Raw genomic sequence first — 14,824 nt, forward strand, 5'->3', positions numbered from 1 at the left:
TGAGTGTTGTGTCATCCACTTGAGCATGGGTAGTATATCAGTAGCCACTTCATCAAAAAAGAGTGGTTCTTCCTCCTCCAACAATTGTCTCCTGCCAATAACTCCTCAGTATGCCATGGATTTGGAGATCATCTGCCTATCTATGCCACAATTTGACCTGGGCTGATCTTATATGATCTTGTGCATGTAACAATAGCTGCTATGTGTTCAGGAGTTTGATAGTCATGTCATGTCCGGAAAACAGCTTTCATATCACCTTTCTTCATCCTCTGGGTCTTATATTATTTATGCTTCTTCCATGATATTCCCTGAGCCTGGGATGGGGGAATTGATAAAAATGTTATATGACATACCAAAATTAAACTAAAATTAAATAAACAATTTAACATTTATAAACAGTAATGAGACTGAAGTAATAATAAAAAGCCTCCCAACTTAAAAAAAAATAGCTCATAACTAGATGGATTCATAGAAGAATTCTACCAGAATTTTAAAGAATTACTTAAATTATCCCATAAAATAGAGAAAACAAAGGCTTCCTTTGTTTTTCTTTAGCAAAACCAGCATTATCCTGATGATACCCAAATCAAATGAATTAATTCACTGCACAAAAATAAAGTAAAATAAGATAAAGTTACAGGCTGATCTTCCTGATAAAACCAAGATGCATAAATTTTCAATATAATATTGGTAAGCTGAATTCAATATCACATAAACAAGATCATTCATCATGACTAACTTGGCTTTATTCCATCAATTCAGGGATGACTCAACATACATATATCAATAATTATAATTAATCACATAAATGGACAAAAGACAAAAATCACATGATCATCTCAATAGACACAGAAGCCATCATGTAGCTAGAGTGTTTCCGGTCTTGCCTGGCCCACAGTCAGGACAAATCTCTCTCACCCACCAGTCCTGCAGCCGCTCAGACCCAACCAAGTAAACATACAAAGACTTACATTGCTTACAAACTGTATGGTCGCAGCAGGCTTCTTGTTATCTAGTTCTTATATCTGATATTAAACCATTTTTATTAATCTATAAGTTGCCACGTGGCTTGTGGCTTACTGGTACCTTACATCTTACTTGTCATGGTGGCAGCTGGCAGTATCTCTCTGACCCAGCCTTCCTGTTCCCAGAATTCTCTTCTCTGCTTGTCCCGCCTATACTTCCTACCTGGCTACTGGCCAATCAATGTTTTATTTATTAACCAATCAGAGCAACACATTTAGCATACAAAACATCCCACAGTACCATCATGCTAAATGGAGAAAAAAACCTCAAAAGAGTTCCCACTAAGAACAGCAATAAGGCAAGTGTGTCTACACTCTCTCCCTCTATTAATGTAGTACTTGAAGACATAGTTAGAATTAACATGATCAGAGAAGAGCATAAAAGGGATACAAATTGGAAAAGAAATCAAGGTATCCCTATTTGCAGATCATGATTCTATTATATATATGAAACCCCAAAGACTCCACAAAAACCACTCTTAGAGATAATTAATTTGAGCCAAGTGGCAAGATATAAAATTGACACACAAAAACCTACAACCTGTAAGGAGGACCCTAGGAAGGGCGCATGGATTGGCCAATGATGGAGAAGTGGATGAGATCTACATGAGCAAGCTGGGAGGTGAGGGGGCATAATGGAGGGCAAGGGATGGGGGGTGAGAGCTTAGAGGAGTGGGAGCTTTGAGCTGGAATGGGAACAGAGTGGGAGAACAAGGAAAGAGATACCATGATAAATGAAGACACCAAGGGAATAGGGAGAAGCAGAGTGCTAGAAAGATTCCCAGGAATCCACAAGGATGACTCCACCATAGACAAGTGAGTGCCTGAACTGGCCTACACTGGTGATCAGATGGCTGAATACCCTAACTGTCATCATAGAACCCTCATCCAGTGACTGAAGGAAGCAGATGCATAAATCCACGGCTGGGTCCCAGGCAGAGCTCCAGGAGTCCAATTGATGAGAGAGAGGAGGGATTCTATGAGCAAGAGACATTGAGACCATGATTGGAAAAAGTACAGAGACAACTAGCCAAACTAGTGGAAACACATGAACTGTGGACCAATAGCTGAAGAGCCCCCATGGTACTGGACTACACCCTCTAGATAAGTGAGACAGTTGTTTAGCTTGAACTGTTTAGGGGGCCCCCAGGCAGTGGGATCAGGACCTGTCTCTAGTGCATGAGCCGGTTTTTTGGAACCTAGTGCCTATGGTGAGACATTTTGTGTAGCATTGGTGCATGCAGGAGGGGCTTGGACCTGCCTCAACTGAATGTACCAGGCTCTGCTGACTCCCCATGGGAGACCTTGCCTTGGAGGAGGTGGGAAAGTGGGGTGGGTTGAGGGGGGATACTGGGGGGCAGGAGGAGGGAGGACAGGGGATTCCGTGGTTTGTATGTAAAATGAATAGAAAATTTCTTAATTAAAAAAAAGAAAGCAATGGAGTGGGGTAGAAAAAAAAGAAAAAAAAACCTTCCTATATACCAATGACAAAGAGACTGAAAAAGAAAGGGAAACAATCCCATTCATAATAGCCACTCAAAATATTTGGAAACAAGCCTCACTAAGAAAATTAAAGACCTTTATAATGGAAATTTTAAGACACTGAAGAAAGAAATTGACTCTAGAAGATGGAAAGGTACCCCATACTCATGGGATCAAAGTATTAATATTATGAAAAGACCATCTTACCAAGAGCAATCTACTGGTTCATTGCTGTCATCTCAAATCAAAATTCTAATTCCATTATTCACACACAGAAACAATCCAAAATTTTATATAAAGGCACAAAAGACCTGGGATAGCCAAAGCAATCCTGAACAACAACAAAAAACCTTCTGTGGAAGGTATAACTATAACTGATTTCATATTGTTCTACAGAGATGTGGTTGTAGATGTAACCAACCATCTTATTAAATAAGATACACAGAGCCGATTCAGAGAAGAAAGCCAAGAGGTCAGAGCTAAGGGCCTCACCCTTCTTGCTTCAGTGATCCTCTTCAGTCAAGAGAGCTCTCCGAAAAAGGGGCCTACTTCCTGTGTGTATGTCTTTATATAGTCTAGCTGTTCTACCTTCTCATTGGTTGTAAACCTAAACACGTGACTTCCTTGTCACTGCCTGTATGTACCGCCCTCCAGGTCCTTAAAGGCGTGCGCCACCACTGCCACACACTTGCTATGGCTCTAATAGCTCTGACCCCCAGGCAACTTTATTTATTAACATACAATTAAAATCACATTTCAGTACAAGTAAAATACCACCACATTTCCCCTTTTCTATTTTAATAAAAAGGAAAAAAAAGAAAAAGGTTATAACTAACAAAAGAAAAACTAAATACAAAAGTACAATAACTATATACAATATATACAAATAATAAATGTCTAAACAATGTCTAGTCCATTTGTATTTGACAAATTCAGAGATAATAATTTCATTATCCTATTTTGTTAAGTCCAAAATGTATCTAATTCACTTTCTATCCTAATTAATCTTCAACTATAACTAACTAATCTTCAACTATAACTAACTAATCTTCAACTCCCTCAGAGACCCAAGAAGGAAATAATATTAGCTAACAAAAATAAAAACAGAAAGTGCATGCAAGCAACTTCCAAAAAATTTGTGAGTTGACAGAAACAGCCAGCTGCCTGGACAGTCACCTGAGGTTTCTCTGCAATGCTGGGGCATCATCTTTAGTCTATAGGCTTAGCATATCTGACAGACTCATTTGTGAAGTAGGATGTACACAGGGTCAACAGTTCAACCTCACATTGGGTGAGAGCAGTCCATATACCAGAAACACCTGAATTCCACTAGTGTCATGTCATGATTCAGGATTTTAAATTCTGGAAATTGTTGATGTTTTTTTAATTCAGCTGTCCGTTCTTCTTGGCTGTGTACATATGGCTTCATCTCAGCATCCCGTTCTTCTCCACATCCCTCTATCAAATACCAGTCTACTATTGAGAGGCGTGAGCTTAGTTACTCTTCAAGAATAACTGTTTCAGCTGCTGTTCCATTGCACATCAGAAGCCATCGGCCCACTGCCTGTTCAGCTGCCTTCGAAGAAAAGGGCACTGTACCTTCTCTGAGTTGTGAAGGCCACGTCAGGGATGGAGCCATATTGTCCTGGCCTCAGAAGATGCCTTTTGATAAAGCCATAACCACGCTTGTTTAGGCAAGAATCAGTAGTCCTTTGTTTCATGTCCTATCTGTCCATTTTGTCAGCAGTTGATTCGAGGATACTTTGTTGTCCAGTGGCTAACTTTTGCCACAAGGAAAGCTAACTCCATATGCAGTTTCTTCAATGCCCATATTTTCTCTGAAGTAGATTGGTACTGCCAGGAGCTGACATGTCTCATAGTCATAACAAAAAAGGAAAATTTTCTAAGTTATTAAAACATTTTAAATGCCATATTCTGTAGTTCTCTGAAGGGTCTGAAGATGACCTATCTAAAATATATCTGCTCAATTTTTAAAACATATCTAATATGACTACAAGTTCTATTGAAATGTCTAACTACTATCATTTCTTTATATCCTAATAGTTGGTAATAACAACATTCAAGGATCAGAAAATTGCATTGTTAAATGAACAGTATAAGTACAATTAGAAATATACATATAGCATTTTCTAACAATATCAATTTCAATATATATAATTTGTATACAATATAAAACAATCCAATCCAATGTAAAGTATTTAAAACTAGTAATTCCTTTTTCTTCTTCTTTCTTTCTCTTTTGTTTTAAAACAAGAACCTTAAATCTAATCTGCTTAGCCTTTTTCCTAACCCTTGACAACAACTTGTAACCAACCCCCCTAAACAATGAAAATTATCCCAGACCCAAAAACCATTAAAAAGACCAAAAAACCACCCGCCCCACACCACCTCTTTGGGAATGTGGGCGTCGTATTCTTAAAATTGCTTCCTGCTGAGTATGGGCAAAGTTATCTTTATCCTGAAAGAAAAATTTTAGGTTAATTGTCAAATTCTAGGAAAGGTAACTATATCCTTCATTATCCAGTCTGTATATAATGCCAAAGTTCAGGGTTTATCTCAAGTCCTTATTCAAGTAGTCTTTGAGACTGGATCATCTCATCTAGTCATCTCAAAATTGCTCTGAGCACCTTGTAGTTCAAAGCTGATCTGTAGATGATGTTTGTCAGCTTAGTGATGTTATTATTGTCCACGTGGAATTGTTGTTGTTGTGGGGCCCCAACTTCTTCTTGGAGACTTCAGTTGATGTTAGGCCTGGCCGTGATTTCCTGCAGAAAACTGATAAGAGACTCGAACAAAGAGACATATACATGTAGCTAATTGAAGCCTTTTTTCTAGAATTAATTAGTACTCTATATGACCATTCATATCTTAACAAATGTATATATGTATATATATATATATCTTGTAAGATTTGATATAAAATTTATACTTTAAGAAAAGTTTAAAGAATCAGAATAGAATCAAAGAGTTGAGATTAGTAATAGAATAGTCCCTTAATTAATTTGGCTTTTCTCCTGTCTCATAGCAGAAGATGGCTCTTTTATTCTGGCATGATACAGGGAGTTTGCATTTTCCTTTTAACAACATGCTTGAGTTTAAAGAAGGAGAGAGCCATTCTCCAACTCCAAAGTCAGCTTTAAATTTTAATTGGACTGGGACTATTAGAAGACCAATAGTGTTAAATCTTTAGAGAAAAGCAGAAACAAACATTTAGGAAGACATAAAATTTTTTAGATAATATATACCCATACGCCATTTTACTCTGCTTCCTGGGATAGATGATTTGTCCCTTTTCTTCAGTTGTCTCATTTGTCCAGTGTTCTTCAGATTCCTTAACCTTCATTCTCCTAAAAGACAAAAACTAAAACCTTTCCCCAAGACTAATTTTGGGGATGTTCCTTTTTGGCAAGTTATTATCTGATTAAATGAAAAGACATATGTTACTGGTATAAGTTAGTTTAAATTGGATGTTCATGTTGGTTGATGAGCTATCACCTCCTCTAATTAAGAGGTTTCTCTTGTTCAAATCGAACCTTTATCAATTTTGATGGTACCCACAGCTTATCTTCTCCTGTAGAAACAAAAGCAAAACCTCGGCCTTAACGTAACACATACCCTGGTTTCCATTCTGAGGTCAGCACATCCTTAAAGTATATAGGCTGATTTAATTCTATAGTTTTTTCTATTATCCAATGTCTCTCTGCAGCTGTTGTTCCTTTCTCATTGGCATTAAGAAAATTCAAAGTTAATAGAGCATTATGCAGTCTATTTCTGGTGGGTTTTGTTACCCCTTTCTGTTTATTTAGCATATCCTTTAGAGTTCTGTTTGATCTTTCTATAACTGCTTGACCTGTAGGATTATGTGGTATGCCTGTAATATGCTTTATATTGTAATAAGCAAAAAACTGTTTCATTTTAACAGAGACATATGATGGAGCATTGTCAGTTTTGATTTGTGCAGGTATACCCATGATGGCCATAACTTCTAGTAAATGAGTGATTACAGAATCAGCTTTTTCAGAACTCAAAGCAGTTGCCCACTGAAATCCTGAATAAGTATCGATAGTGTGGTGTACATATTTCAGTTTTCCAAATTCTGCAAAGTGAAACACGTCCATCTGCCAGATTTCATTCCTTTGAGTACCCTTTGGGTTACATCCTGCTGGTAATGGTGTTTGATTGTAGAAGGAACAAGTAGGACATTTCTTTACTATTTCTTTGTCTTGTTGCCAGGTTATGGAAAAATCCTTTTTTAAACCTTTACTATTGACATGATGTTTTTTATGACATTCTGAGGCCTCCAGCACATTTCCTATCAATAATTTATCAATGTCATCATTGCCTTGTGCTAGAGGGCCTGGCAGACCAGTATGGGATCGGATATGAGTTATATATAAAGGATGACTCCTTTTCCTGATTGTATCTTGTAATTGAATAAATAGTGAATTTAATTCTGAAGCATCAGGGATAAATTCTGCAGTCTCAATATGTAATACTACTCTTTCAGCATACTGAGAGTCAGTTACTATGTTGAGAGGTTCTGAAAAATCCATTAATACCAACAGAATAGCATACAATTCTGATTTTTGAACTGAATTATAAGGACTTCGAACCACTTTACTTAAATTTTCTGATTTGTAACCTGCCTTTCCTTGTTTGTTGGCATCTGTATAAAATGTACAAACTCCAGATATGGGTTTTTCCCGTACAATTCGAGGCAAAATCCAATCAGCTTTCTTTATAAGATCAATTCTATCGTTTTTGGGATATTTGCTGTTAATTTCTCCAAAAAAATTACGGCAAACTCTTTGCCAAGGTTCACTTTCTGTCCATATTTTTTCAATGTCCTCCTTAGTTAAAGGTACGACAATTTCTGCTGGGTCTATTCCTGCTAATTGACGAAGTATCAATTTTCCTTTCCAAATCAAGTGACAGATTTTTTCCACATAAGTTTTTAATTTTTTGTTTGGTTTATTTGGTAAAAATATCCATTCTAATATAATATCTTCCCTCTGCATTAATATTCCTGTAGGAGAATGCCTAGAAGGTAAAATAACCAAAATGCAATCCAGCTTTGGATCAATACGATCCACGTGCCCTTCATGTACTTTCTTTTCTACCAAGGCCAATTCTTTCTCAGCTTCATGTGATAATTCTCTTGGACTATTTAAGTCCTTGTCACCTACTAAGGTTTTGAACAAATTATGCAGTTCATCATTTTTTACCCCACCAATAGTTTGTAGATGAGAAATGTCTCCAAATAATCTTTGAAAGTCATTAAGAGTCTGTAGTCTATCTCTCCTAATTTGCACCTTTTGGAGTCTAATTTTTCATAGCTCTATTTTATATCCTAAATAATTAATAGAATCTCCTCTTTGTATCTTTTCAGGAGCAATTTGTAATCCCCAGCAAGGCAAAATTTTCTTTACCTCTTCAAACATTCTTTCCAAAGTATCTGCATTTGAGTCAGCTAGTAAAATATCATCCATATAATGATAAATTATAGATTTAGGAAATTTTTTACATATCACTTCCAATGGCTGTTGTACAAAATATTGGCACAGAGTTGGGCAATTCAACATTCCCTGTGGGAGGACCCTCCATTGACATCTTTTAACCAGTTGAGAATTATTATAAGTAGGCACTGTGAAAGCAAATCTTTCTCTGTCTTCTTCTTGTAAGGGTATTGAAAAGAAAGTCTTTTAAATCAATAACTATGAGAGGCCATCCTTTTGGTAACAGAGTAGGCAAAGGAATTCCAGATTGTAGAGAGCCCATTGGCTGAATTACTTTGTTAATTGCTCTAAGGTCTGTTACCATTCTCCATTTACCAGATTTCTTTTTCATAACAAATACAGGAGAATTCCAAGGGCTGGTTGATTCTTCAATATGCTGAGCATTTAACTGTTCTTCTACCAGCTCTTCTAAAGCCTGGAGTTTCTCTGTTGTTAAAGGCCATTGCTGGACCCATACAGGCTTGTCTGTTAACCATTTTAAAGGTAGAGCTGTTGATGTCTTTGGAAGATCATCAGTTGTTGTGCCCTGTTCTTGTATAATATGGATGGCTGGTGACCACTCAAAATAATGCCTTCCAATATTTCTCTCAGAAACATTTGCTAGTGTATGATTTGTTTCTGAGATTGGAGGGATGTTAATCTGAGTATTCCATTGTTGCAACAAGTCTTGACCCCACAGGTTCATAGCTATGTTAGCTACATATGGTTTCAATTTTCCTCTCTGTCCTTCTGGACCTATACATTCGAGCCATTTTGCACTCTGTTTCACCTGAGATAATGTCCCAATTCCTAACAGTTGAACGTTTACCTCCTGAAGAGGCTAAGTTGGATACCAAAATTCTGGTGCAATTATGGTAACGTCCGCACCTGTTTCTACCAGACCAGACAACAAAACACCATTTATTTTTATCGATAGTTTTGGTCTTTGTTCATTAATAGAAGTTTGCCAAAAAATTTTCTTTATGTTTTCTCCTGAATTTTCTATTCTCTCTGTTTCATCATCCTGACCAGCATGACTTATTCCAATAGGCATTTGGTTATTTAATTGCTCTGAGTAGGGGTTTCCTCTACGACTGCAAGAAAGGTTCGAACTGGATTTGCTATTGGGGCCTGCATGAGGCCCCACTGAGAGTTTCCCAAAGACTGAGGCAAAGGATTACCCTGTCTGTCCCTTGCTGATCTACATTCATTGGTCCAGTGTTTTCCCTTACCACACCTTCTGCATACTCCAGAAGGAAGGGGCATTCTGTTGCCATTGTTCCTTGAAGAAACATTATTTCTAGGAATGACCTGTTTACAGTCCCTTTTCAAATGTCCTTGCTTTCCACATCCAAAACATCTAACATTCCTCAAACCTTTTGAAATTGCTTCTCCTACCCACGTATCATCATGCTCATGAGCTTCAACATTAACCATGTCTCTAATCCAAACTTCCAAGGGTGCAGATCTTGCCTTTAACGGCCTGATTATTGTTTTGCATGCTGCATTTGCATTCTCAAAGGCCAAAGATTCAATTATTATCTTACTAGCTTCTGAATCCGGGACCATTCTCTTTACTGCTGAAGCCAGTCTTTGTAAAACAATCTGTGAAAGATTCTTTTGGGCCTTGTACAACCTTTGTAAATGACTCAGTTTTTTTTTTCCTGGTTCCTCAACTCTGTCCTATGCATTCAAGGCTGCTGTTCGACATAAAATTAGGGTTTGGACATCATATAAGCATTGTGTTTGTGCTGAAGCATATTGACCTTCTCCAATAAGCTGATCCTGGCAGACTTGTATTCCTTTATCCCTCTACTGTTTTTCTATGTTTTCAGCTTCATCCTTGAACCAAGTTAGCCACTGAAGCCTTTGACTGGGTTCCAGAATAGCTTGTGCCAGCTCCCACCAGTCCTGTGGTACAATCCTATTATATGTTCACCAAGAGTTTAACATTTGCTTTACATATGGGGAATGCATGCCATAAGATACTATTGCCTCCTTAAACCTTCGTAAATCTAACATTTCAATTGGAGCCCAAATATTTTGTGTAGTCATTTGATCAGGCGACTGCTGTACGGTTACTGGACAAACTAAGGGTGACTGTGTGAAAACAGGCTTTCTTTCTGTAACTCTATGATCCAATCTTGAAGCAACTTCACTGTTAGTTTCTTCTGTCTGAGTTTTTACAGGTTTAACTGGTTTTTCTAAAGCTGTCACCCTGGCACTTAAATTGACTATCTTTTTAAATAGTAAAATGAGGATAAGCATAGTAATAAAATACATAATTCGATCAACATTAATCTTCTCATATAGCTGTTCCATTGTCAGACTGTCTAAAATTGCAAACAAAGCCCATTTTTCTTCCAATGTACACAGAAAATCCATTTTTTTAATGTGGAAAAAATTTCTCTTTTAAATAGTTTCCTTTAAAATATCTGATATGTTAAGTGACTTACCAAGTCCTCGTAGAACAGTACAAATCCGAGGGAATTTCAAAACAGCCACCTAGTGTCTGAGGTGTGAGTCCAGAGAGAGAGAGAGAGAGAGAGAGAGAGAGAGAGAGAGAGAGAGAGAGAGAGAGAAAACGCAAGAACCATAGCCACAAGTTCTGCTTAAGAGCTTGAATCCAGCCACATGTTTCCACTTGAGCTTAATAAAGCCTTGGCTCTGACTACCTGAAGCTCCAACCATGTCATGTGCGTTGGCTTTACAGGCAGGGGCCCTGTTCGGCAGGGCAGGCCTGAGTTGTTTGTAGCACTGGCTTTAAGCAAGTAGCTCAAAGTTGGTCCGGCCTGAGGCCAAGCCGACCTGTGCCCGGGCTAGGGAGCCGGCCGCCCTGGCGGGAAACTGGACCTGTCGCCAAGCCAAGTTAAGCAGTTTTTAATGGATTCTTGTCACGTTGGGCGCCAAATGTAGATGTAACCAACCGACTTATTAAATAAGATACACAGAGCCGATTCAGAGAAGAAACCCAAGAGGTCAGAGCTAAGAGCCTCATCCTTCCTGCTTCAGTGATCCTCTTCAGTCAAGAGAGCTCTCCGAAAAAGGGGCCTACTTCCTGTGTGTATGTCTTTATATAGTCTAGCTGTTCTGCCTTCTCATTGGTTGTAAACCTAAACATGTGACTGCCTTGTCACTGCCTGTATGTACCACCCTCCAGGTCCTTAAAGGTGTGCGCCCCCACCGCCACACACTTGCTATGGCTCTAATAGCTCTGACCCCCAGGCAACTTTATTTATTAACATACAATTAAAATCACATTTCAGTACAAGTAAAATACCACCACATGTGGTAATGAAAACAACATGTTACTCGCACAAAAACACACAGAGAGATCAATGAAATTGAGTTAAAGACCTAGATATCAGTCCACATAAGTAGTTACTACAGATGCCAGAACTATAAATTGGATAAAAAACATTTTTCAACAATCTGAGAAAAGTAGATGTCCACATGCATAATTTCCAGCACATCACTTTAAATCTCCTTAAATTATTATATTTGAGAAAACATCTTGAAATACTATATCACTAGGTTATATTTTTATCTTATTTGCCAAAGTCTTAGGCCATTGTTTAATATAGTTACTGATATTAGTGTGTATTCCTACCCACTTACTTGTTTTCTTTCTGTTCCCTATGAGATTTTTTTCAATTTTTCTTTTCCTTAACCTTCTATGCATTACTTGATTAATTTTAGAATAATATTTGATTCATGTATAATATTTTTACTCTGTCTTTTTGTGGTGGTTTCCCTCAGTACTACTGTCTGTGTGTGTATGCATAACATAAAATGTACAACTACTGTCAATATTTTACTACCTTTAATGAAATAGAAAAACCTTGCATTTCTCTCTACCCTTTTACTTCTGTTTATAATGTAATTGTGTTAAATATTTCTTTCATACATATTTAGAACTATATTAGACAATATAATTGCTAATTCAACCATCAACATAATTTATGAAATTTAAGCATGGAAGAAAATCTATTTTATTTAACCATATTGTTTTTCTCTTTCTATTGTTCTTTCTTCCTGGCCAATACCAACATTTCTTCTTCAATTGTTTTCTGTTTGGAGAACTTCCTTTAATTATTATCTTAGTAGAGGCATGTTGTTGATAAATTCTCTTGGTTTCCCTCCATCTAAGAATGTCAAGATTCCCCTTCTACATCTGACACATTTTCACTAAGATTTTGTGTTGAAGCTCTCCCTTACAACCTCACATTTGAGAATCACTGCATTATTTCTTTGTGACCTCTGTGGCTTCTGAGCAAATATTTGCCATCATTGAAATTAGTTTTCTCCTATAGGTAGTGTGTCATTTTTCTGTCATTCCTTCCCAGTCTTTGTCTTCACATTGAAGAAATTGGAGTATAAAGGGTATAAGAAATTGACTGTTCTTTCCATTCCCCTTTTGGTCCTATCCGCCAAGGTTATCTAAGTTACTGTGGTTTCTGGTTCTAATATTTCAATTTCCTGAGCTTGTCTCTTTGTTTAAAGCATTATTGTATCTCTCGGGAGAAGCATTTAAATGATTGCTATTTTAAAATTCTAGTCAAGTAATTGTAATATCTGTATCATCTTGGTGACACATCGATTAATAATACTTTTTCATTTAGCTTTAGACCTTTTGATCTTGGTATAGGTGCCTTTTTTACTAAAGTCAGGATATTTTTAATATTTTAAAACTGGCTTTTATTTAAATCTTCTGTTTTAATTGGTCTGGCAAGAAAGGGAGATAGCATCTTTCTTTTACGTGGTAATATAGAAGTTCAAGTAACTGAGATAGCTTCTTTGATGTAAAGGAGTTTGGGGCCCCTCATTACTGCTAGGCAAGCATATTATATCCAAGTCCTCACTAGACATCTCTTGCTATCACTCCAGTGGGATTGGGAGAAGTGTCTCATTGCTGCCAAGTAGGGTTACAGTAGGCTCCCCTACTTGGTCTTTGCTGCTGGAATGGGAGGGCACTACAATGTCTTTTCTAGTGGTTAGCTGGATTAGAATGGTTTTGGTTTAAGGTTTTCTGTCTCAAAAGGCTAGAAAAAGCAAGCCTTTGTTAGAGCGCTTTTGTGTGTGCCCATTGGCATTTGAGGTTGCTGGGTTCTTTGGCTCTAAATCTAGTAGAATGAAATCCCAGGGAACTCATCAGTGTTATTCATTAGATCCCAAGGTCCCTAGACAATTTATATTCTCTCTATCTTACAGAATCCTCTGATGTTTGTTTTATATAACATGATAAAGATTTTGTTTTCACTCAGTGGGAAAGTGGGGAAAGTGCTTTTCTGACTTTCCTAACATCAAGATTGTAGTGCCTGGTACCATATAGACAAGAAAGGTTACAGCAAGGAAAGCTAACCCCATATTTATATGCATACCTTTTCATAGTCCTTATCTCACGTGTAGCATAGTGAGATAACATAGTCCTTATTTCACTTTGTGGAAAACAGAAAACAGCTTCTCCTGGGTTTACATGTCTGTTCATCCAGCCTGGAGGATGTGCTGGAGTAGCTCATTTAGTGTCCTGTCAACTGATGCACCAGGCTTTCTGGAGCCCCTTTCAGCATCCATTCCTTCTTCCCAGTGTTAGCTGTGATTGGAACTGTTGGTCTGATCACTTGGCCGAGTGCTAATGTGACCAGAGTTGAAAAGGCTCTAAGATATCACTCTGATTCTGTTGCTATATTGTTCACTGAAGTGAACTATCTCAGAAAATAGGAGAGCCTTTCCTGAGTCCCACACAAAATGAGAGCCAGAACTAGGACTCACTTTGCCCAACTATATGACCAGTGCCATTTTAGTCTCATCAAGCTCCTCCTCCACCTTCTCTGTTTTCCAGTACAGTTTACCTATTTCATGGACATGGATGGCCACTTTACCCTGGGCAACTGGCTCATGGAAGCATTTCCTCATTCCTGGGGCTGGGGGTAACCTATGAGGGTGGTGTGGTGGAAAGAGAGACGGGAAAATGAATGAGGCAGATCCTACACAAAGTTGAAAGCCTGTGATTCATGGGGTCAATGGTCTCATCTTCATATCTGAAAGACAGTATACTTTTTGTCTCCTTAAGCCCTGTGTCTAGGTCGTTTGGGAAACGCCTTGGAGAGTCAAGAATAAAATTGCAGGTCAAACAATGGATGACTGGAAAAGTCGGCTTATAATCGAGAGCATGCTTCCCCATTTCAACATGGTGGGAAATCGTCAGGAGCCCAGAAAGCTCCAGGAATCGGTCAGAAAATGGGCTATGGGGGGAGGGGGTGCTGAATGCTTCTAAACTTAAATTTGAACATGATATGTGTTGTTGAAAGTCTTTGTGCAAATTTGGTGTTGGAGACCAACTGAAAATATAAGGCACTTGAATCAAGAAGAACTACTCCTGCCCCTGCGGGTTTCTAGTTTAAAAACGTTAAGAAACTGGGCATAGAACGGATTCCTATTTAACTGGCTGGCCCTGGTATCTTTTCTCAAAGTCATTTGTCACATTTGTGCTTTATTCTCTAGGAATTCAGCCATCATCCAAGTATCTGAAATTCAGTTTTGGAGATTCCAGTGGTAGTTCTAAGGGCAAGCATGATAGTAGGCAGCATGAGAGCCTCTGGTTGTTGGAGTCTGGCAGTCAGTGGCTGCAACATCACCATTCTACCAAGATTAGGTTAGCAGGAGCTGCAGCAGACACAATGGCTGTTATCTCGGGGTATTAGACCACAGAGGAGTGGCTTGCTTAATCACTAAAAGTAATAGAGCAGAGGGGAAATGGTTCCTATAGAGCCATGGTTCTGTTTCCTTCCTGCTCATGGA

At 38.1% G+C, this 14,824-nt stretch overlaps 1 protein-coding gene across 1 annotated transcript in view; it reads left to right on the forward strand.

Moving 5' to 3' along the window:
* Positions 1-14,110: 14,110 nt before the first annotated feature.
* Mamld1 (mastermind like domain containing 1) overlaps positions 14,111-14,824 on the forward strand; it is a 60,063-nt gene continuing 59,349 nt past the window's right edge. The window contains 1 exon segment of the mRNA XM_059251236.1: positions 14,111-14,255. Within this exon segment, the coding sequence (XP_059107219.1) occupies positions 14,160-14,255 (96 nt within the window). The 5' untranslated portion in view covers positions 14,111-14,159.

The sequence above is a fragment of the Peromyscus eremicus genome, chromosome X (assembly GCF_949786415.1).
Source record: "Peromyscus eremicus chromosome X, PerEre_H2_v1, whole genome shotgun sequence".
NCBI lineage: Eukaryota > Metazoa > Chordata > Mammalia > Rodentia > Cricetidae > Peromyscus > Peromyscus eremicus.